This window comes from Eumetopias jubatus, unplaced genomic scaffold (genome assembly GCF_037043125.1).
Source record: "Eumetopias jubatus isolate StellerSeaLion01/CBP00866 unplaced genomic scaffold, mEumJub1_p1.0 scaffold_14, whole genome shotgun sequence".
In the NCBI taxonomy this organism is placed as follows: Eukaryota; Metazoa; Chordata; class Mammalia; order Carnivora; family Otariidae; genus Eumetopias; species Eumetopias jubatus.
The window spans coordinates 22,531,063-22,556,887 of record NW_028274820.1 but is presented as its reverse complement, the minus strand read 5'-3'; the positions used below and the strand labels follow the sequence as shown (position 1 = coordinate 22,556,887).

Genomic DNA, 25,825 nt, shown 5'->3' with positions numbered 1-25,825 from the left:
ACACATATGATGATTTTCAAACCCGAGGGCAGAAACATGCTTATAAAACCAGTACATTTTTCTCTTGTGGCAAATTCTCTGATGATGTATTTAGTCACGGGAATTTGGCCAGAAGCCGAGCCCCAGACCCTCTGTTGTATGTGGTGGGGGGCCCAGATTTCCAGAGTCGGCCCCAAGGTTTTCTCCTTCCCACACTGTCAGAGTTGCCCAGTGATTTCTAATTCTTCGGGGGTGAAGAGAATCAAAGACAAGACAATAAAGAGCAAAACTCACATGCCAGTATGTGTTCCAAGAAAACAGATTTCAGGAGAGTCAAGTCTACAGAGTTCCAAAATAAAGTAGAGCTTCGTTACTTTACTCTGATGTCCGTTTTTCATCCAAACGCAAAGAGGGAAGATTTGAGGACTCGCTTAAATAAACTGGTTGATGATTTTTAAACTAATAATGATTTGGGGTCATTTGTGGGCTTAGAGCAGGCGAGGAGAACAATGCACAAGTCCAGCACAGGAGGAAGACAGGAAGGGAGAGAGGGAAGGAGGGAGAGGAGAGGTGAGGGAGGGACAGAGAAAGAAAGAAGGAGAGAAGAGAAGGAGGGAAGGGGAACAGGTAGGGCAGGAGAGAGAGAGAGAAGAGAAGAGGGGAAGAAAGCACCTTTACCGAGCACCTACAATGCCAGCTGTGGCGCCAGACCTTTGCAGGCTCATCAAACTAGAACAATGCTGTAAAAACGGTCTTCGTCTCACTTCTACTGACCAGGAGACGGGCTCAGCGTGGTAAAGGAAGCTTCTCGCTTTTCTCAAGGTACTCTGCCGGCCCGTGGCGAGCTCGAGAGTCAGACGAGACATGCCTGACATCAGAACCTCTGCCACCTTTTGCTCAACAAAGTCATCTCCCAAAGGATGAGAGGTTCATAGCTGGGGCTTTTCTTTTTAATCTTAAAGGGGCTACGGGAAGGAGACTGTGGGCAATAAGGGTTAAAGTAAAATTACTCTGAAGCATATTTGATAGAAAACAGAAGTACGTGGCTTTTTAAAGTTAATAAAAGGTGTTTTTGTTTTTCAAGTGGGAAAAACCTTAGCTTAAGTGAAAGGGACACAAAATCCATAACTTTGGTCAAGGAAGCATATATCGGATCAGTCATGAAAACGGGTGAAGCAAAATCAATCACGTTTTATTGATTTCAAAAACAAGAGAATTTGAACCGCATAAAAGTCACATTTTGTATCTGTCAAGAAAACTCAGTGAAGACAATGAATTAGCTTGACAGAAATGAACTTGCCTTGAAAGAAACAAATCATCTGATAACATCCATGTTAATGGAATATAAAACCCCAAATGTCAGGAGGAGGAGAGAACCTTTCCTGGGTACAGGCAGTGCTTAGAAAGTTTCGTTGGCCTCTTCCTAATAAAGCTTTTCAATTTATTTTAAGAAGTTTGTATTTAGGATATGTTCACAGGGAAGTGAAATTTTATTGATATAATATCTTAAATGGCATACAAATTATGAGACTTTATGACTCTGCAGTCTGATTTTTACTGGATAGTATGTAGATCGGTACTTCTTTCTAAAAAAGACAGAAGTTCCTCCATCTAGTACTGAAACACCAGCCCTCTCTATATGTCATCTTCAACACTCAGGGTCAAAGACCACTTTCTCCAAGAAAATCCCACCAGAGTCGTCTTTTTTTTTTGGAAGGACAGTACGTATGTGTGTTATTTGTACCCCTCTATTATACTTAAGAATTTCTATCCTGGATTATAAGGTTTTTAAAAATATGTTCTTAGTATATCCTCTACTAAATATAAGCTACTTGGGAGAAGGAACTCTATCTCTTTTTAACTTACTGTATACATAAAGTGATTATTGCTTAATATTTGTTGAACAGTGAAAATAAAGAAAAACAGACATGAATATCATATGCTGACATTTGAGGATGGAATTCTAGCCTTTTTTTAATTTTTAAATTTGAGTATAGTGGACACATAATGTTACATTAATGTCAGGTGTACAACATAGTGCTTCAGCTTCGTATGTGTACTGTTCTGCTCATCACGAGCGTAGCTACCGTCTGTCACCATACAATGCTATTACAATATCGTTGACTATATTCCCTGTGCTGTACCGTTTATTCCCATTCTATAACTGGAAGCCCGTATCTCCCACTCCCCTGCACCCATTTTGCCCATCCCCCCCTTCCCTCTGGCATCCATCGGTTTGTTCTCTGTACTTATAGGTCTGATTCTGATTTTTATTTGTTTATGATTTGTTTATTCATTTGTTTCATTTTTTAGATTCCACATAAGTGTGAAATCACATGGTATTTATCTTTCTCAATCTGACTTATTTCCCTTAGCGTAATACCTTCTAGGTCCATCCAGGTTGTTGCAAATGGCCAGATCTCAACCTTTGTTATGGCTGTGTAATATTGTATCTCACACACACACACACACACACACACACACACACACACACATCCCCGCCTTCCTTATCCATTCACCTATCAACATTTAGGTTACTTCCATATCTTGTTTCTTGTAAATAATGCTGCAATAGACATAGCAGAGCATATATCATTTGAATCAGTATTTTTCACTTTCTTTCTAGCCTTGAGCATTGTTTGGATTTTGGTTGCAACTTGAAAGTTTAAATTAGAGCTTCAAATTTATCTTGAACTTTTGATTGTACATACAAAAACATTCAGTATCATAGAAAATCCACATTCAGACATTCTCTGAAATTACACAGATTGATTATAGCTCTAGGTTGATAGACCTATTTCTCCAGTCAGCAAAAATACAACAAATTGGCAACAAATCCATGCATCCATTTATGTATTCAATGAGTTTTTAATGAATGAGCTTGGTTAATTATTTCTTTGCTCTCAAATATCCCATGGAGTTGCACCTAAGCTACTTTCAAAGGAGAAACTGGAGTATAAATAATGACATGACCCAATAACTTAGAAATTAGTTGGAAGTATGACTCAAATCACCTGTCATTTCAGATAACCATTTCCCTTCTTTTGCTCAGCATAAATGCAATTATTAGACACGTTAAAGCATAGTTTTTTCTACATAAAGAACTTGTACAACTGAAAAAAAAATCTAACCATACACATGGCTTTGAGATGGCCCCTAGATGAAGCTCTTAAAGAAGTCATGAACTGGACATCATGCAGTCTACATTAAGCCCAGTTTCCTAGTTGAACAACTTACAACTCTCTCTGATCCCTTAGTGCTAGCAAGCAATTTAATGTTATGTAAGCTCCAAGGGAGAGGTCAGCATCATTTTTTTTTTTTGCATTAAACAAACAAACCGAAGTGAGGCATATTCCTGTAACTTACCATATATTTGGATTCAACTCTAGTTGGTGGTAGGAGTCAAAGTCATCTCGTAGGATAATGCTGTCGCTATGTACTTCAGCTAAAAGAAAAATAAAATACTTAGAAAAAAGTTACACTACACAATAGATTTAGCTACACAGAAGTGTCAATGTGCTGCCTTTATGAGGAATAACAATATTTCAAATTAAAGCTGAATTTAAAATGAGCAGTTGATTATATTGTACTTGTTTTGCCCCTAAACTACAAAGGGAAAGGGTAAAGTTTCTGCTGTTTAGACACACAGAAGTCGGAAAACCAGAGTCCCGAAAGAGAAACCCTACCAAATCCTCACCAGCCAGAAGAGGCAGGAAGGCCAAGGTCAGTACTAACCTACAAAGAGGGGTCATGCAAGATTTGCTTCCCATAGCTCCATATGCCCAGAAAAGATTCAGTGTTAACTCACTTTACAGCATAGAAGGAGATGGAACATTCTGGCTATTTACCGTCGGCTAACATGGCTGGTGTTTAACCCATTTCCTCTTCTCTTTCCTACTATCCCTCTTGCCCTGGCTCATTTTCTCTCATTCCCTATATTCACTCATTTTTTAAAAATTTAATGTGTTGCAAATTGTTAGCAACTTTTTCCCCTCAGAGCTGCACTGGAGAAATGATCTACATGAGTCCCATGAAAGTCCCAAGTAAAGTCATGTTAAAAGTCAGGATGAATACCAGGAAGCCATCTACAGTTTAAAGTATACCATCATTACACTTGAGATTGTATTAAATACCTATTTTCAAGCTTTAGAACAACTTTGGCCATTCCAAGAGCAAAGACTGTCTTCATAAACTATAGAATGTGTGGTATTTCCACTGAGTAGAAGGTGGGCAAGTAAAAAAGTTTCATGGCTCACTTTTAAGATTCTATGAGAAATAATCACTATTTCTATTCAAGCTGTAAAGAATGAATTTAGTGCTTAAAAACCCTCTCTCATCTGATACCCGTGGTTTGCTTGGGAAGTTTGTTTTGGCTAGTATAAATTCTCTGAGCCTGTATAATTTTTTTTTTTAAAGATTTTATTTATTTATTTGACAGAGAGAGTTAGCAAGAGCAGGGACACAAGCAGAAGGAGTGGGAGAGGGAGAAGCAGGCTTCCCGCTGAGCAGGGAGCCCGATGCGGGGCTCGATCCCAGGCCCCTGGGATCATGACCTGAGCCGAAGGCAGACACTTAACGACTGAGCCACCCAGGTGCCCCCGAGCCTGTATAATTTTGTTCAAACAAGTTTACATATGCTTTTTGGGAAAAATTAAAATCATAGGACGTGATTAACGAAAAAATAACCAAAAATTTTTATTATATATTTAATATTTTTTATTTATATTTTATAAAATATATTTTATATATTTTACTATATATATATATTTGGCTCACTTGAAAATAATATGTTAATTCACTGGGTAATTAAAATCACCTCCAACTCTCAGGAAGCATACTTCCAGATTCTCTTTGGTGACACTGCCACCCACGGCCACCCTCGCTCTCTTGATTCCAGGTACACCAGCAGGTGAGCACATAACGAAGTCCGGGCAACCAGTGAATCAGCACATATTAAGAGCAATGGCTGCTCAAACTCGGAAGCCTTAGGCACAACAACAGGGAGAATATGGATTTCCACTGGAGAGAACGCTGTGATGTGTTCTGTGCGTGGGAGTGATTTAATGATTCCTCTGAGCCATCAGATGTGGGGCCTGAGATGCCTCCAGGGCACAGCTCTCCCAAACACCTAAACTGGCCGAGACACGGCTGGGCCACTGCGGGTTACCAGCCTGCCTCGGCTGCCAGAAGGCATGCTTCTAAGCACTGGCGTTCATCTGCCAAAGAAGAGCCCCAAGCTGTCGCATTACATAAAAGTCGAGCTTCTCGAGGCAGATTTTCCAAAGAGAAAAATAAATTAATTGGGTTTGTAGGTTGAAAGGAAGACCCCAAGAGACAAATAACTGACCCATCTCCAAGTCCCACCGCAAGAGACATCTGAAAAGGCTGGAGCCAGCCAGGATGATTTATTTTTCATTCTTATGACATAGTATAGTGTAGGAAATGGCTTTTAAAAGAATCTTCACTAACACAAATGGGAAACTGAACTCTTAAAGATCACTTGTTTTCTAGAGAATGTTTGACAAAGGCACGGGTAAGCCTCAATGGTTATTGTTCATGTATTTACTTCTTTCCAAGCACTGTTATGTCATTGACTGTGCACTTTATGAAAAGGAATTCATTTCATCCTCAGAACAACCCTAGGAGGTAGGTACTTTTATGACATCCATTTTACAGATGAGGAAACTGAGGCCCAAAGAGGCTAAGTAACTTACTCAATGTACATGGCTAGCAAGTGAGAAGGTGAGATGAGCCCAGGTAGGGGCTCCAGAAGCTGTCCCCTTAACCACTACACAACCTTGCCTCGCATGGCATTATGGAAAGAACACAAGCAAAATGAGAGATGGTACTTTACATGGTGTCATTAAACAAAGCTTATAGTTATTTAAACAGCCTCATTTTAATTTTTAAGGAAATGACCAAATTCCTTCTCTTTTTACAACCGAGCACTGGTCTGAACAGGTATCTCAAATCCAAAATGACCTCCATTCCTCCATACTCCTAGCTCCTTACCCACTATCCTTATGATCTACTATTTGTGATGGAGCTCTGGGGAGAATTTAGCATTAGAATATAGGATGGAAAGGTCACATTCAACAGGATCCCAAGGCTGAATGTACTAACAGGTTCAAAAATCCCTCCATTAGCTCCAGCTGGGCAGCATGATCACCTCCTCGGTGAGGTCCTGTGTTCAAGCATAATCTGAACCTAAGACCGAGTCTAGTGAATGTTTAGTGAGAATCAGAGAGGGCAGGAAGTTTCCTCACCTTTATATCATCTGCCCACCTAGCCAGAGGAGTAAAACAAGCACATCTAGTACTAAGATTAGTGACATCAGGGTCTTAAGCACTTACCTAGATGTGGGTGCATTGTGGCTTCTGTTGGAGCTGGACCGAGAGAGAAAAAGGGAAAGATGGTTGATTAGCAATGAAAGCAAAATCCAGTATGAATCAAATACAATGACAAAACTTAGGTCATACTAAACAAATTAAATGGTTAGAACCTTTTGAGAGGAGTAAGACAAAAATGTCAATAAGTGTCTTAAAGAAAGGCATCCAACTCTCTAATTATTCTATTTAAAAGTAATGCATTACTCCTAAAGTGTAGAGTAGAATCCCTCACACTCAGGATAGCTGTTTATTATACAAGCTTAATCAGGTATCCCTTGAAACATATAAGATCAATGTGACGCGATAGTTAATGGATATGCCAAAACTATTTCTGAGCACCCAGTATCTGTCAGGGGCTGTTCTGGGTGTTAGGGAAATAGATAAAAGCACGACCTTTGCTCTCAAAAGAGCTTACCATGTGGTAACTAGAGTATAGTGTAGTAAGTGCTGTGGCAGTGTGTTTGGAGGAGGCTGGGGGGAGATGGAGGATGAGGAAGGAATACTAATTCCAGATTGGACAGTAAGAGGGCTGTCAGGGGAGGTTTCCCAGAGAAGATAATTTCTCTGCTGAGGTGTTTTTTTTTTTTTTTTAATGATTTTATTTATTTATTTGAGACAGAGACAGACAGAGAGAAAGAAGCAGACTCCCTGCTGAACAGGGAGCCCTACACGGGGCTTGATCTCAGGACCCTGGGATCGTGTCCTGAGCTGAAGGCAGATGCTCAACCAATTGAGCCACCCAGGCGGCCCCTCTGCTGAGTTTTGAAAGATGAGCAGAAGGAAGAGAGGTGGTAGCAGGGGAGCAGAGAGGGGCTTCTTTCTGGAATAAAAGTGAAATGGCATAGGGAAGCAAAAGAGAGGGTCGCCTGGGTGGTGCAGTCAGGTAAGCGTCTGACTCTGGGTTTCAGCTCAGGTCATGATCCCATGGTTTCTCGGACCTTGGGCTCTGCGCTCAGCAGGGAGTCCTCTTGAATTTCTCTCCTCCCTCTGCCCCTCACTGCCCCCACACTACTCTCTCTCTCTCTCTCTCAATAAATAAATCTTCAAAAAAAAGAGAGAGAGAGAGAGAGAGAGAGAAGCAAAAGAGAATGGCTTTTGGGAGAACTACAACAATTTCAGCATGACTGGATGAAAGTTTAAGAGGAAAGAGTAAAAAAGGTGATATTGGGACAATCGAGGGACAAGACCATAGAAGTGAATGCTGGGGAATTAGGACTTAACCATGAAAGCTTGAAGATTTTCTGAGCATTTATAAGCAAAGGAATGGGTGTTCAAAATATGCTTTTTAAGATAGGGCACTCTGCAAATACGGGACACTGCCCAATTAATACTTTGGTTATTTTTTTTTTCTCAAAAAACTACGGAGTCTATGAAGAAATGTTGGCAATTCACTATCTAAAAATTAGAACTCATGACATAAATATTTTTAAATCTCTTTTATCAGCTAAAGAATAATTTTAGTTAGATATAAAAAAATTAGTTTCTGTCACAATGGTCAGTGCTTCAGCTATGTTAGTTGGAAAATTCAGACTTAACAACATTTTAAAACTACAGACTGATATTTATCTTATTGTTTCATACCAACATATACATATTGAAAATATCTGTGTTTGGCTTTTTGAAACAGACTCCACGGTAAGTGTCATGGATACAATTGTTAGTATAGAGTTAGTACATACATGCAAATGTTCTGACTCATCAACGGTTTATGAAACTCTTGGAAAAAAAAACAAGAAAAATGGAATGATCTTGTGTTTTGCGTCAACGCTTATTGGTTACGTTATAGAAGAGTTTTATAAAGATTCACTGAACTGTTAACTCTAATTTAATATGTTCTTGAAACAAAAGGAATAATTGCTCATTAACCAGTAATCAATGACAAAAACCTGACACAATGATGTATGTTGTCTGACCACTATCACACCATAAATGAATGAGCTGAATTTGAAGCTTCAAGGAAGGCAAGAGTTTATTTGCAAAGTGGTTGGAAAAATAAGAGAACTCATATTGAAAGCAAAATCTCTAAAATACAAATAAATAATGATTTTATACATTTTCCTAACATGAATCAATAAGCAGATTTTAATTGCAATGGACATTTTTTAAATTGTCTGCAAAAAGACTCCAAAAATACTTTAAAATGCCTTGTTGATATGATAATTTTGGAGTAGCCTTTCAATTTATGTAATATTCCTATAAAACTCATGTTAATAATACTAGGTGGACATAGGAGTAAATGGATTTACTTGGTCAAATGTAATTTTGAAACTGATATGCCTTTGTATCAAAGTTAAATAGTCTCTTCTAAAAAAGATGTATACATTTTGTCAAGGTGGATGTGAGTATTAAAGAAAAATAATTTTTAATATTTGATTCAGTTATTGGAAAACCTGTAAGTAGATATGGAACAACTGGGTATGTGAATCTAATTTTCAACTCTAAATTTTACAGAATCTCAATACAAAGTGTTCTAATACTTAAGATGTACTCTAAGTGTAAAAAAATACCAGATTTCGAATACTTCATACAAAAAATAATGAAAAATATCTCATTAATAATTTTATATTGACTACATTATATTGAAATGTTTAATATTTTATATATTCCATTTTAAATAAAATAGGTTATTAAAATTCATCTATTGATTTTTGTTTTTTAAATGTGGCTGCTAGAATACTGAAAATGATACATGTGGCTTGCATTATACTTCAACAGGACAATGCTGAACAAGAGCTAGGAGGGAGAGCTGTGCTAGATATCAGCTAGGGAATCATTATCACACAGGACGTGTGGAGACATGGAAGAAGACCATGTCACCCAGAGAGAATGTAGGGCATAAAAACAGAAGTGAAATGAAGAGGTAAAGATGCACTTCAGGAACTGGCAGAAGAAGAAGAGCTAGCAAAGGAGACTGAGAAAGAGTACATTTCATTATGGAAATAAGGAAAAGAGAGAGTTTTAAGAGAGAAGAGGGTTGAATGAGATTAAAATCATCCTAATAAAGATGATATCTATTGAGAACATCCTGTTATCAAAGCACTGTTAAGCAGAGTCTAGAGATGAACCCAGGGAATTTGGCTTCAGAGGCCACACTTGTAACTACTGTGCAGATTGTTCTTTCAAAAAAGTTCACTGCAAAGTGAGAGAGGAGATTTTGTAACACCTAATGAGGAGCGAGGACCAAAGAAATTTTGTGGTTGTTGTTTGCTTTGTTTCTTAAGATATGACAGTTGTTTACCATGCCTAATAATCAGCTATTTTTTTAAAGATTTTATTTATTCATGAGACACAGACAGAGAGAGAGAGAGAGAGAGGCAGAGGCAGAGGGAGAAGCAGGCTCCCTGAGGAGTAGAGAGCCGGATGCTGGACTCGATCCCAGGACAACGGGATCATGACTTGAGCCGAAGGCAGATGCTTAACAAACTGAGCCACCCAGGTGCCCTAATATCAGCTATTTTACAAAAGGGGTTCTCTGTGTTCATGGAATAAATTCCGAAGAGGGAAGGAATAACACTGATATCTATAAAATATTTAACTTCAAAAAAACCTGGGAAATAAATGTAAAATTTATGGCAATTATCAATTAAAAACACTTACTAGTCAGTACCATGGTTAGATAAGTATAACAAAGTATCTGCAGAGACATCAGGACCCACTTGATTTTATATGACTCTGGTGATTAAGGTCTGGACCCAATAAATAAAATAAGTTATAAAATATTTTACTCTAAGCAGTCTATCCATACTGATAGTTTCCTTTTCTACATTATTTTGGCACTTGGCATCTTACACTGAACCACCTATAATATAGATCAGGGGAGGGCCAATTACAAAAGACCCACTGAGTCAGAATCTCTGGGAGTGGAGGCTTAGAATTTGTTTTTTGTTTTTTTTGTTTCTGGTTTGTGTGTGTGTGGTGGAACAAGAAAGGATTTTATCTCTGTGAGGCCAACACCAGGAAGACAGCAGACCAACATCTCAAAGACTATCTCTGGAATCTGTATTTTTCAAAAACCTTTCCTGCTGATTCTGATAGAAAGCCAAATTTAAGAACCACTGGTCTTTTTTTTTTTAAAGATTTTATTTATTTATTTGACAGAGACACAGTGAGAGAGGGAACACAAGCAGGGGGAGAGGGAGAAGCAGGCTTCCCACCGAGCAGGGAACCTGATGCGGGGCTCAATCCCAGGACCCTGGGATCATGACCTGAGCAGAAGGCAGACGCCTAATGACTGAGCCACCCATGCGCCCCAAGAACCATTGGTCTTAATCATAGAATCCGGCCCTTATTTTTACAGCATGCAGAACTATGCTCTTTATTAAATATATATCTTTTCTCCCAAGAAGAAATTAGTCCCTCAAAGGCAAAAAATATGCCCATCCAAGACACCAGCTTAAGCTGCTAATTGGTGCTCAGTAAATACTGAATTAAACTGAGAGCTACTTCTGTGTGTGTGTGTGTGCATGTGTGCATGTGTGCGTGTGTGCACGTGTGTGTGTGGTGTGTGTGCATGTGTGTGTGCGTGGTGTGTGTGTGTGGTGTGTGCGCGTGCATATGGTGTGTGTGTGTGTGTGTGTGTGTGTGTGTGTAAGAGAGAGTAGTGGGGGCAGAGGGAGAAGGAGGGAGAGAATCTCAAGCAGACTCCCCACTAAGCATGGAGCCCAACAGGGCTCAGTCTCATGACCCTGAGATCATGACCTGAGCCTAAATCAAGAGTCAGACACTTAAAGGGGCTGAGCCACCCCGGCACCCCACTACTTCTTGATTGTAATATATTTTATGAAATTTTGGAAAATGAATAATTGAAGATCCAAACCTCTGACAAAAAGGCCAAAATATATTCATAACATTGTGAAAAATTCCTTTAGTATAACAGTCTGGGTAGTTTAAACACCCAATAAGTATCCACCTGAATTTAAACAGACTCTATGGTAATTCAACGAATTTAAATCATATTTTAAATCACTAGTTAGGAAAACTCAATTCAATATTTTAAACAAAATCCACTGAGATAAAACCAAACGTTATTTCATCAGAAAGAGAAACCTAGTATGCGTTAAACTTGATGGAAGGACAAATACAAATTTCCTTGAAAAATATTCATCCATGTATGGTGTAAATACAGTCCAAAACCTAGTCAAGTACTGGGCCTGGGAAGCTTATTTTAATCATCTCTCAGTAAGTGATTATATCAATCTAGTTTTATGTAGTATAACAAAATTTCTGAGCCTGTAGCAAATTCAACCTTTTTTCCACATTTATTGGGTAAATGTACCACAGAGAAATTAGAGTAAGTAGCTTGAAGAAGTATAATATAGTTTAATATTATTTACTTTACTCCCACTTGGATAGTACCTGCTTTGCCTCATACTACTAACATGGAGAAATTATGTGAATCTGTCATTTAGGCTTTTACTCTTTCCTTTAAACATAACATGCTTTATAATTTGTCAGTATTCCACGTGCTTGCCCAGTACGACATCTCAACTACACATACTATGTATACTTTCCTGCTCCTTTGCCATTGAGCTAGTTCTCACTCATCTTTCTCGATTGCTTGAATGGTTTTATCTCAACATATTGTTGGTCTATTACTGATCCTCTGCCTCTCCAAGGGACCAACTGCCCCCACCCTACCACCCCACCTTGGTCCAATTTCTCAGCTCCTTTGACCTGAAATTGCATGACCAACTATAGCTACCACATAAAGTTGCCAAATGGCTTAGACTGGGAAGTTTTGTTCTGAGAGAGAATAAAAATGTTCCTAAAAAGTAGGTTTTGGTTTTGGAGAAAACAGGATAGAACACATCTTTAACAGAAGTGTAAAAGACATCCCAGTTCTTTCCAGGTGTGTCTCTCTATTGGGATAAGAACACCAGGTCAGACAACGGACCAGGCACATAAGGGGAGGATGCACTGAGGGTAGGGGTCCTGCTAGTTTTCAGAGGAGACTGAATTAGAGACAGAGGAAGATAGCTGGAATGATTTTGTACCCAAAGAGATCACTGAGGGGGACGCTTCATAACATTGTTACAGAACCTGGACTGGAGCGCCCGATGGAAGAACCAAGCAGCACCCGGAGATCTTGGAGGATAGGAGGTTTATTTTACCCCGCTGGGCTCCAAGGAGAGTGATCTCCAAAGGTCTAAGGCCCATATATGGGGCACTTTCACTTGGGCTGCAGGGGAGGCAGGAGGGAAAACCCAGAACGGCCCTGGGGTGGGGACTGGGATTCCCTTGCTGGCTTGGTTGGCCACCTTAGAACACAGATGTCCCTTATCAATATGGTCCTGATTTAGCTTCACTGGTGAACCCCATGAGACTATACATCAAGCCTGGACAGAACTGTAAGCTGTGAGAACTCAACTATCCTAACCCAAAACTGTTAACAAATTTGGATATTCCTAGGTTCACAAAATGAGTAGTTGTACATCCTCTACTACAGAAAAAATTCACTTCCGAGAAAAATACCAAAAATTCATTTTAGTTTACACAAACATGTGATTACTTATTAAATCGCTGATCTTCCCATAAATGTTGGGGCAATTCCGCTCAGTAAGGAAGTTTCTACCAGTAATTTGTAAACTCTTATAAACAATGCAATGGTTAAAGGCCAAGCTTTCAATGGTGTTTTAAACTCGAAGTACAATGATCTGGGATACCATATCTTACAGTTGGAGTTCATGGATCACTCCACAGAGATCCATGAGTATTGGCAATGAATAAATAAACCCAATTTATAATTCTGAATATTTGCAAGATGACAACACTATCTGTGTTAATCAGAGGATAAAGGTGTAAATGAATTTATGTTTCAGTGAACTCGAAGTCATTCAAAATAATCACCTGTAATCTTTACCCATAAACTTAATGTCATTTAGATTTACAAAAATTACAGAAGGGGTGTCTGGGTGGCTCGGTCGGTTAGGCATCTGACTCTTGATTTTGGCTCGGGTCAGGGTCTCACGGTGGTGGGATCAAGCCCTGTGCTCAGCATGGAGTCTGCTTTGGACTCTCTCTCCCTCTCCCTCCTGCTCACCCTCTCTCCCTCAAATAAATCAGTAAATAAAATCTTTTAAAAAAATTACGGAAACTATGTCCTCTGTAAAGCTTGATCAGGTTCAGGTAATTGAACTGAACTGAAAATTGAATTTAAGTTGTATCATGATAACATCAGGAGTATGCCAAATGTCATCAAAATGAATCAACTTAGTCAAAGCCACAGATAAAACATGAAATGCTAAATAGGCTAGTTAAAATGAACCCCTACTTTGCTTAAAAAAAAAACAACAAAGTAAAAACAAGTCAACAGAATGCAAGAATCATGATAGAATTTCACTAAAGCCTCCAGTGTTTTTTAAAAGCCTGTTTCCTGCAAAGAATTAAGAATGAAGGTATGGCATACTATGACTTTTTTTTCACTGAAAAAAGCCACCAAACACCTTTAAAATGTTTTAATTATTAATGCAATTTGGTAGCAATTTTACCAGGAAAGCATTAACGAATGAGGACCTATGAAATTTCATTAGTCAAATATCTCCCAAGAGCAGTTAAACAAGAAAAAATAATAGGAATCTTTTAGAGTTTTATGCATAATACAATCTTTTCATACTAAATAGGTAATAAATGTTCTAAAGACTGTCAAAGTCATTCATAAATATGCACTTAATTTTTCCAGATTCTTTTTGATGTTTTTTAAGTGCCACTTAAAAATAACTTAAAAATTATGTGTCCTACAAATTCTCTAGCAGGACCCACCCAGATTATTTATGTTGGTAGAATACAAAGCTTTAGATCAATAATGAAATACTTCAGTCTCAGTTTTTGCTTAGCCAAACATTTTCTTAGAGGCTAGGGTACTATTAAATGACCTGAAGCTTAAGTGTATAATTTTACTAAGATTTTATAGACTATGTAAAGAGGACCGGAGTGAATTCTCTAAAAATTTTTTTTTTTAATTTCAATTACAGTAGAGTTAACATACAGTGTTATGTTAGTTTCAGATGTACAATATAGTTATTCAACAATTCCATACATCACTCAGTGTTGATTGTGGTAAGTGTACTCTTAATCCCCACCACCTCTTTTACCCATGCCCCCACCAACCTCCCCTCTGGTAACCATCAGTTCGTTCTCTATAGTTAAGAGTCTCATTTTTGGTTTGTCTCTTTTTTTCTTTGTTCATTTGTTTTGTTTCTTAAATTCCACATATGAGTAAAATCATATGGTATTTGTCTTTTTCTGACTGACTTAATTTCACTTAGCATTATACTCTCTAGATCTATTCATGTTGTTTCAAACGGCAATATTTCATTCTTTTTTATGGCTGAGTGATATTTCATTCCATTTCAATATTCCACTGTAATAAAGAATATCATATTCTTTATCCATTCATCTATTGATGAACACTTGGGCTGCTTCCATAATTTGGCTATCCTAAATAATGCTGCAGTAAACATAGGGGTGCGTATATCTTTGTGAATTGATGTTTTCATATTCTTTGGGTAAATATCCAGTAGTGGAATTACTGGATCATATTGTAGTTTTATTTTTAATTTTTTGAGGAATGTCCATACTGGATAGGAGGGGATTTTTTAATTGATAAGCTAATATAGTTGAAAGTATATGAAACCTGAATCACTGTTTTTAGAAGCTACTTTAAAATTTGCTTGAAAAAAAATATTCCTTGTGGGGCTTCCTTTTTATTCAGCTGTGCTATTCTTGAAATGGTTTACTAATCTCCATGAGCTATCATAAAAACAAGACTGGAACTGCCTTGAATAAATACAATGAATACAATGAAATCTGTACTAATGCAGATTTCATAAAGACAATTGTGACAGGGACAGTAAAGGTGAATGATTATTATGTGACACACTTGTAAAGGGACCCAATTCACATCAAAACAAGCAATTCACATCACAATGACTGAATAGGCCTAACATGAAAACAAGTAAGTTCTGTAGCAAAATTTTCAGAGAAAAACACGCTTCTTGGTCTCTTCAAACAAGGTTACCATTGATTTGTTTGAAATTCAGTAGAAAAAAAATGTGTACTGATACTTTGTTGAGTAAATGGAAAAAGCACTTAGCTCATATATGTTCACACATCTGTGTGTTGGTGCTGGTTCTACAGTCACAATTGCAGGTCCTCTCCTAAGGAATCTCTTCATTTGGAGAGGGGGGAAGATTTTTAACAGCTCATTATTTTCCACTCACAGTGAGTTAATCTGACTTTCACTACATTATGAAAATAACTACTTATCAATCCCTTTCCAAACACTTAAACACAACTGATGTTAAATATCTATTGCTTGGCTCAAAAAGAGTTACTCTGTGAACATTACCTCTCACTTGCTAAATACATTTTCTCTATTATCTCCAACTATTTAGAGCACCTCACAGACTGTAATAATTTGTCTTATGACACTGGCAAGAGAGCAGCAGTTGAGCTTTGCTGATGGAAATGGAAGATCAGGGACGCCTGGGTGGCTCAGGTGGTTAAGCGTCTCCCTTCGGGCTCAGGTCATGATCCTGGAGTCACAGGATTCTTTCTAAGAAACCACAGAGGGAGCAGGGAGCCCGCTTCTCCTGCCGCCTGCCGCTCCCCCTGCTTGTGCTCTCTCTCTCTCTCTGACAGTTAAATAAATAAAATCTTAAAAAAAAAAAAAAAAGGAAATGGAAGATCAGAATGCTTCGATAAACTGAAAAGGCAGTAAACATCTCTAATTTCATATTAGCTTTTATGATTTCATTTGGATCTTGGACCACACAGTCATAGTCATGCTTTTCTTAATCACATTCCCATAACTTAAATCTTTGAGTATTTTTAAGTAAAATCATAAACATGGATCATTATATGGTTTTTCAATATTAAGTTGAAGCAGAAATTCTTCCCATCATCAATTCAATTTGTCTAAGAGACATATTACATGCTGAAAGTAAAGAGAAGTTTCATTTCTTAAAAAAGCATATCCGCATTTATGCTTTTTCAAAAGTTGAGCCCACTAGCATCTCGAGATCACAGCAGCCTAGAATAGGCACATTAGAAAAAACAAGGTCATGTTTAACTCCCCCAAAGGTTGTTCTTTGAACAAAAGTGTTTATCTTTCAACTCACTTATTTTGGAGGGAAACTTTTAAGTAATCATGTTACTTCAAAATATATTTCTGCCAATTTTTTCAACAAATAATTCAGTACAAAGGATGGAAATTTCAATATGCTGAGCAGAAAAAGGAAGGGTTGTCTAAAAACAAATTGAGGGAGTGGCTAATGAGCTTTGTGTTAATATTATTGATTACTTAAAAAAAAGCATTTGAGTCTGGCAAGCAATATACGTATGATGACAGGCACTTCTTACAAATAAAGGTATTATGTTATGGGAACTATATCTCCCGGATCATTTTAGAATTCAAAGGCCCTAGGTAGTTTTGCCTCAGGTATCTCTTCACCTAATTTGAAATTCAAATGTATGAAATTTCCAAAGCTAAATATGACAAATTAGACACGGTCTGTGAAGTTACCATTTAATGAGCTATGAACCTAGACTTTCATCTCCCCAGGAATAATTTCTTTATTACTTTTGTATTTTATTGCAATAAAGAACGATTTGACCTTCAAGTATGATAATTAAGCTTCCAAAAATGTTATAAATTCAGAATGAAAATAGTTCTTGCTGTGTTCAGGAATATACTTACGATCAGTATAAAAGATTCCTTAATATTTAAAGACAGCTAAATTATACACAGAACCAGCAATATTAGGAGGTATTTTTCTCTCCCCTTCCCCCCCATTTCCCATCTCAATTTGATTTGTGTCTCATAACAACTTATCATCTGTCATATTCTAAAATAAATGGAATAGGAGAAAAACTAAAATATATCTTTATAATCTGCAAAGGGGGAAACATAGAACTCTGTCAGGTAAGATTTATTCTACCACGAGCTCTCAGTAATGAGATCTTAAATACTCACACTTGTGAGTCCTTGTCTTGCTATGCTCATGCCCTGAACTTTTCTGGGGGGAGATAACCGTACATTTTCCAAAACTTTGCTTATTATATGAATACAAGTTTTAAGTGAAAAAATCAGAATACAAACCGATATACCACCTGAATTGTTGGTGAATAGCTTTTTTTCCCCAAATCACTGTGTAATAATTTTTTAAAACATCTTAAGACCTTTGAGAACTTGAGATGAAGTTCAATGGATGGGGCAGAGGAGAGGAAGTATAGCTAAAAATTGACCTTAGGCTTAGCGCATATGACTTTTAACTAACAATCAGAGGTAGGAAGGAAAATCGTTAGGATCATCACCATCATTATATAATTAATAACAATTACTACAATACTAATACCATGACTACTAAGAAGAAGTCTTGTTGCTAATGTGAGCAGAACTTTGCTAAACGTCTGCCCATATCTGTTCTCCTTTTCTTTGCTTTAACTGAACTGTGGCCCCCAGTTAGAAGTATCTATCACACTGTCCCCTACAGCTTCCTGTGACAAAGGAATTCAGCTCTGCTCATAGGGAGTGAGAAGAAGTGACCTGGGTCACATTCAGGGCTGGGCCATGCCCTCTAAAGGAATGGCCATGCTTCCCTGGCCCTTTACCCTTCCTGCTGGGACACGGAAAGTGCTGGAGCAGCCAGTGTGACCCCTGAATATGGAACCACAGAGCCACTCCACCAGCCCCGGCTCACCTGCCTCCGGACTGATTTATGATGGAGAAATCTACTTCTAACCATGTAAGCCCGCAGTTTGACGCACTTTGCCATAGAAGTTCTATACTTTAATTAAAAAGAGTTAACTTCCTATGGGCTGGGGAGGGGGTCCGTTTGGGGGGAAAGGTGATCCCTCTGTATCTCACTCACAATCCTAAAAGCTGCAGTGGAAATGAGGGTTGTTCAGACTGTAAGTCTGTATGGCTAGAGACTCTATCTTGAGAATCTCTGCATCCCCTGCTTAGCACAATGTCTGGCACATAGTTGCTCGGAATATGTTTATTGGGTAGTGATAACACCAACAAGACATTAATTATTGGGCACTAATAATACCAGCAAGACACTGCTGTTAGAAAACTCTAATGTTCTCTGTTCCCTCCTGTCTTGGTCACTTGAACCTCTGTTACCATCTTCATGTTACCTTACTTCTGACTTTGCTTTATATGCCTAAGGATACAATGTACAATTCGCCTTGTTCTAAAACAGATACAAGGCAGCTTACCAAAAAGCACAAAAACAAAAAACAAACCAAAAACCAAAAACCACAAAAAAACAAAACCCAAAGCGGTGGACAATCAAACCGGTTAATAGAAGGGAAAACAAAGATGATGATAAATGAGGGTCAGAGTAAAACTACATCCAGTTGAGACGAATAAGATGCATGCTCTGACGTCTTAAGTTTGGTCCTACTATAAAGTTACAGAGGCTATAAAGTTACAGAAATTGAAGAGTTCATAACATGAAAAGAAAACACCTTGCTGAGGAGAAGGGGAGGTATTTCGGGTACAGAGACTTGAGAGATGTTTCTCCTGTGGTTTCTTAGAAAGAAGACACTGAGCAATGTGACAAACATCATTTGAAATAACACCCAGCCAACTGTGAGTTTTGTAGGGCTACTCACAATAAAGTTCATCCTAATAAAGTCCATCAATGCTGAAGGAGTGTCCAATGCCTAAACATGATTATAAAAATGATTCTGGGGTGCAGGAAGAACAGGCAGACCGGCCACTGAAGAAATAATAGTAATTAGACAATTTTGGAAAAGTATACCTGCTCTATGTGGTTCATTCATTCCCTCAACTAATAACAGAGTGCCTACTAAATCCCCAGAGCTCTATCAGCTTCTGAGAATATAAAAACGGTCCAGTCTCTGCCGGCTCAAGGGGTTCAAGGTACAGTAGAAAATTCATGTAGAAGTTAACACCTGACAATGCAACGTGGTGAACTAAATTCGATTAGTAAGTAGCAGGTGGAATAGTAATAAAAATAAAGATGATGGAAGAGGAGAGGCTTGAGCTGGATCTTTAGGATGAGAGCAGCTTCATGAATGAGATGGAGGAGGGAATGAGGAGGGTGTTCCAGGGACAGAAATTGGCATGTTGAAGCCCCAGAGACGGACAGGACGGCATGTCTGATGAAGAGTTGGGTGTAAGGGAGGGTGGGGAGTGGGAGAGAGCTGGAATGCAGGGATGAGGCTGTCTCAGCCTCGAAAGCTAGGCTGAGCGGGGCAAATGGGGGCAGTTACAGGGTTTGAGGCTGGGAGTAAAAAAAATGAGGTTTGTGTTTAAGAACATTTGATACATGTGTAGAAGGCCTGAACTAAAAGAATGGATGTGTGCCAAAAAAAAAGGACTGGGTTAGGAGATACTAAGAATATAAAATAAATTGGTCTTAGACACTTTGGATCTAGACGTGGATGAAAGAAAGGAATGAGGAAAGTAATGTTATCTGGGTTTCTGTTTGATTGGGTTGATGAAGTCACTAATCAGAACTGCAAGAAAGGGGTCCAGATTTGAGGAAAAGTCAAGTTCAGTTTAGAATATTTTGAGTTTAAGGTACCTAAATGGCATCCCAATATAAATGCCTAGTAATAATAATGATAGTTAACATTCAGTGAGTATTTATGTGCTAGCCACCATCCTATGTACATCACTTTTGCATTTAATCCTCACAACTTGACCATGTTCCTTCTGGGCACAGAATATTGTGCCAGGCTCTTGGGAATGGTATGGGAAACAGCATACTATGTATTAATTAATATTAATGAGTTCCAACTCTGAAAAACCTGATTATGAAAATCTGTATTAATTATTACATTAAACAACTGAACCTCTGAATGTAAAAATATGGTTGGATTAATAGGTTACATAAAATAATATTTTGCAATCCAAAATAAAATGGTAATTTAGGGTGTGTTCAGCACAGTTTTGCTCCCCTCCCCTAAGTAATTTTAAAGATCCAAAAACCTAGGCTTTTTGTCCTTCAAAATAGGGGAGGAATCCAGCAGATTATATAGCAACTTGAATAGAAAGTGCACTTCTCTGGATCCAAAAGAACTCAATGTCAAATTCTTCTTGGGCATAAATCCTGGTGTTTTGACTTTGGACTAGATAAAGCTGTCAAGTGGGAATGTATATATAACCCTGAGGACTGAAAAGAAGGCTGTTTAAATCTAGGTTCAATCATCTTGGGATAAACAGCACCAGTTCAAAGCACCATTCTTTAGGAAATTAAAAAAGTAGTCAGACCCACCTAGGGCCAGTAGCAAGAAATTTTACTATGGCCCCATGAGTCAGCTCTTCGTGTTCCTTTAAATCTTATCTGTCCTCAGGATTACTTAGGAACACTTCTGGCTTTCCCCAGCCCCAGAAGGGCTTCGGTTCTCCCCTGCCAGTAGTTTGTGAGACCTTGAAGCAAGATTAAAGGTTTCTGGATGGTTTTACCAAAGTCTCCTAATTCAGCTCTCTTCGTTTGTCAATTACAAAGGCAGGGATGTCAGGAACAAGGAGCTATAACTGCTGAACGGAAATGTAAACTCTTGAATAGCCACGGGGAAAACACATCTTTGAAAAGCAAAATTTTTAGCGTTGGGCAAATTCAAATGGAATGCATCATTATTTTCCACTTTAACTATTAAAGTAGATACGGTAAAACCCAATTCTATTAGTTGATTCTGACTTGCATGGTGTGATTAATTTTAAAAAATTGCATTTCAGGGTACTGGAAAAATATTTAGTAATATAAGCTACTGAGTAAGCAAGAATAGGCAAGGGAAGATTTTGGTAGATCTGACGTAAAATTCATACCATGTTTGTGTATAAGAGGTATTCTTTTTTTCCAGCTTTATTGAGGTATAACTGAAAAAACTGTATATATTTAAGGTATACAACTCAATGTTTTGATATATGTATACATGGTGAAATAATCACCACTATCAAGCCAATTACCATATCTATCACCTTAAAAGGTATTCTTAACGTGCTGAAAAATATCTAGGTAGATTAAATCCCTCCTTCACTTTATGGACTTGCTTACTGAACTTTTCATCTCCCTCGATCTCACAGCTTAAATAAACATTCCTCAGTCCTTATTACAAAGAATTTAAAAATTCCAGAGTGTGGTATCTGAAAGAAGTAAATACACTGCCCACCACCATGGTCCAGCAGCCCTTAGAAAGTAGAGCCCCACTGTCTACCACACTGTTCAGAGAGTGATGAACAGCAAAACAACTGCTGAGCACGGCAGAAAGCAGCCAAGGTTTTCGGCTCCAACTATAAGCCTGACCCTTCTCCCCTGATATAAAACATTTGCCTTTGGTTATATCCACTTCCATCAACCCAACAACTGAGAATTCCAGCCTGGTTTATAAATGGCATGCACCCTTTGGGGGCACTGTGGGGCATGACTGCTGTCGGCCGTTAAGCTTGCCATCTGGCCTTGCTAAATAATCAATGTGTGTGTTTGAAGGGGGTATTAGCCAAGAAGCTCACAGGCCAACGAATATACACACGCGCCATGATTCCCCCCGCCCAGCCCCCACCAGGATGTGTGCACGCTGCTGGGCCAGCAGCGGCCATGCTGAGAACACTCACATCAGCTTCACACTTGCCGCCTCTGTCTTACAAGGGCTTCAGAAAGTCTGTATTCTCTCCTAGGTGTTCAGGGAATGGAGGCAACAGCGATGATTCTTATTTATTGAAGTTGGGGTTCCTGAGGGTTTTTAATGTCTACTTTTTAAAATTTTAAGAATCTACTTTGTATAATCGAACCAACACTGGGTGGTGAGCCCTGAGATATGGATTCTAGTCCCACCATATAGGAGTAGTGTATACTTTGTCAAGTTAATCTTCTTGGCTTTGTTGCTAATCTACAGATGAGGAATTGACAGGCGCAGGATCAGAGCATAAATTCAAATATGTCCTCATCCCCAGCCTATACATTAATCACACTCATCTCAACATTTGTGTGTGTGTTTTTTTTAAGATTTTATTTATTTCAGATGGAGAGAGGGCGAGCACAAGCAGGGGAGAGGGGCAGAGGGAGAAGCAGGCTCCCTACTGAGCAGAAAGCAGGACGCAGGGCTCGATCCCAGGACCCTGAGATCCTGAGCTGAGAAGAAGGCAGATGCTAAACCAACTGAGCCACCCAGGTGCCCCTGAATTCACTTCTTTATTGTCTACTGCTGGTGCATGAACCTGAGCATCTTCCACTTTCAAGACAATTGGGAGTATACAACCTAGCACCTCCCCATCCCCACCCCAGACTAGAAATGAGAAATCTCTGGTTCCTCAGAAGCACTGTGACCTGTCAGCAGAACTCAGCTAGAGATGTGTTTGTAATTACTTAGGAGCTCAGGATTCAAGGTGAAACCTGAAGTCTCTGAACCTGGTGTACGTTCCGAGAGCACTGGGGGTGCTCAGTGTTTAGATGAAAACCTGTGAATAATTTTCTGATTTCTTAAAATGGTGATTTATACATTTTTCAAACTGAAGTCAGTGCAAAGGACATTCCTTCATGACACTGCTTTCTGTTAGAGCCACACTGACTCATGGTGTTCCATAGCATAAGGTCAGGGTTAAAGAAGATTTTTTGGGAAGGGCAGTGATTTTTCAATTGCAGAATGTTTAAGGTGATCATTTAGCAAACATGTATAGGGCATCTGCTTTTATGCCAAGCACTGTTGGGTATTCAGAAAAATAAAAAAATTAAGTCATGGTTCCTGCCCTCATGAAGCTTTCAGTGGGAAGGCAGGAGTAGCTAAATAAATAATTATGACATCACAGAGAGCAATCATGTTAAGAGCATCAGGCAAGCCCTCACAAAGGAAGAGGCAGGGGAGTTGTGATTTAGAATTTTTCTATAGTTCTTAGAAGTCCGTCTGCCTCAACAGAATTGTCCCTCCTCCTTAAGTATAACCCCATATTTGTTATTTGGGGGGAGGGGGAGAAAATTTGTTATTTCTTTATAACCCAAATGATATAAGTTCACTATAAAAAATTTTTAGAAAATACAGATAAGTTTAAAGAAAAAAATTAAACATCCACAATCTCACCACACTGATCTACTTATCAGGCTTTTGATTTCACACTGTCTGACCCTAAATAAAACTTGGCTCCAGCAAGATCCCTCCTCCTTTATCATTAACTTGAGCCTGTACTTTGTGTCCAGGCTCTGAAAGTAAGCTTACACAGAGCTTGGGTCCAAACCTACTTCTCTATGATTCCCAAGTCTTCATAAAGTCTAAATCCAAAAGTAAATGACTGTCCACTAGCACTCTCTCCACGACCTCAAGAAAGGAAAAGCAGCCCCTGGTATCCAGGAGCTGGCCAGGCACTCACACCTGGGCCTTGCTTCTCCCAGTGAACAGAAATGACTTCACGGGAGCACCTGGGTGGCTTAGTCGGTTAAGCGTCTGCCTTTGGCTCAAGTCATGATCCAAGGGTCCTGGAATTAAGTCCCTTGTTGGGCTCCCTGCTCAGTGGGGAGCCTGCTTCTCCCTCTCCCTCTACCTGCTGCTCCCCTTGCTTGTGCTCTCTCTGTCAAATGAATAATTTTTTTTTTAAAAAAAAATGATTTCACAGAACATCAACTGCAGACAAAGCCACTCAGGAATCATGATGGGTCAAGACTGACACAGGGGCCACTTCATAATTATACCTGAACACAGACCCAACCAGAACACTGTCCAACTCACAGTACCCCAATTCCCCCTTCTTCTGGCTGACAGTGGTGACTGTACTGTCTTTTCACCAAGTACAGCTTCCCCTCACTCTAGTCTGCCTCCCCTGTAGATAGCATTTATTGAGATCCCTAACCAGAATTACTGGTTATAGCATCCAATACAGAGCAAAGCCCCACTTCCACAAACCTTCGCCAAAATCATGAAATACAGGCCCAAATCTCATAATAATTCCTCTGTAACATCCTCTTATTGAGATGTCCCATGGTTCCATGGCCTGCCTTCTCTATACTGGAACTAGCACTAAACCCAACCTGTCAGCTACAGGGGTGTTCCCAGTGGTCTTTGGTTACAAAGCCCTGGATGTTCATAAATATGTTCTGGTTCTATCAGGGGGTGTGGGAGGGAAAGAGAGAACCCCAAACCTTCCCTTGAGTCTGCTTTCCCCTCTGCTTGCCCTCTCTCTCTCCTTCCCTTTAATCCTCGATTTTTTTTTTTCAAAGCCTCAACTTTAAACATTGCCTCGCATTTACTTCTCAACTCACAGTAATCTTTCTTCCCTTGACTGTCTCCAAAGCCTGGGCAAGAGCTTTCTACACTACAAGGCAGCTTCAGGTGGTCTGGCCTCTCCTGAAACCACCCTCATTTATAGTCAAATGGCCAGGGAACTTCTAACTGCAAAATCTTAAAGCCCTTTCTCATACTTCATCCTCTCCGTTCTCTCAGAAGCCTTTGTCCCTGTCGAACACCTCTACCATGTTGAGATGTCTTCCTTGAGTCTCCCAGTCTCCCAAGCTGGCCCCTTCTCCAGAATTCCTTTTTCTTCCTGCTCCTGTGCCATCACCAGCCTTCTACACTGGGGCCTTTCCTCCCTTCCCCTGGGGATCTCGCTGGATGAGCACGTTCCCTGCTCAAAACCAAGATGGTGATGGTTCTCAGATCTGCGTCTCTTCCCAGCAGGCTGTTGGAGAGCCCTGCAGGATGGAAAACAACCTCCTTAGGGACAACGTGTTGAAGTCCAGTCTGTTATGTTCTCTTCCAAATACCTCTAATGTTTCTCCATTTCTTCTCTCAGTCCCTGGCATCACTGGCCACCGAGTCACCGAGGCCAGAAATCACAGAATCACCCTGGACCCTCTTCCAGCCCTCATTCCCTATAATGATCACACTTCTCCGAAGTCTCTCTACCATATCCCTTTCTAGTCTCCAAGATCCAATTTTTTTTAAAAGACTTTATTTATTTATTTGACAGAGAGAGAGAGAACACAAGCAGGCGGAGCAGCAGAGGGAGAGGGAGAAGCAGGCTCCCTGATGCGTGGCTTGATACCGGGACCCCAGGATCATGACCTGAGTCAAAGGCAGATGCTTAACCGACTGAGCCACCCAGGTACCATGCCAAGACCCAATTTTCATTTAGCTTAAAATTTAGCTCTAACCCGGGTGATATAGCATCCTACTACTGTGTTTAGCTTCCTCCAACTCCTAATTTCTACAACCCATTCCACCCCCACCCCCAGTTTTCTTTCAAAAACACAGATGGCTCATGTCACCCTCCTGTTTCCCACTTGCCAATAGAACAACATTTAAACTCCCGAGCAAACAGAGGGAACTTTACAACCTGCTCCACTTACCTTCCCAGCTTAGCTGTAATGACCTGCCGGGTAGCTTCCTCTTTCCCACATCTATTAGACTAGTTTGATTCAACCGTTCATTCATTCATTCAATAAACATTTACTGGGTGCATACAGACATTATGTGAGGCTTTAGCGATTCGGTAA

General features: G+C 39.3%; 1 protein-coding gene across 5 annotated transcripts in view; it reads right to left on the bottom strand.

Moving 5' to 3' along the window:
* RELN (reelin) overlaps nucleotides 1-25,825 on the bottom strand; it is a 494,784-nt gene that overhangs the window by 256,017 nt on the left and 212,942 nt on the right. For all 5 annotated transcript variants that reach the window (XM_028118604.2, XM_028118612.2, XM_088018691.1 and 2 more), the window contains exons 5-6: nucleotides 6,333-6,365; nucleotides 3,346-3,424 (exon numbers count right to left, since the gene is read on the bottom strand). In XM_028118604.2, the coding sequence (XP_027974405.2) occupies nucleotides 3,346-3,424; nucleotides 6,333-6,365 (112 nt within the window). The remainder of the gene's footprint in view (nucleotides 1-3,345; nucleotides 3,425-6,332; nucleotides 6,366-25,825) is intronic.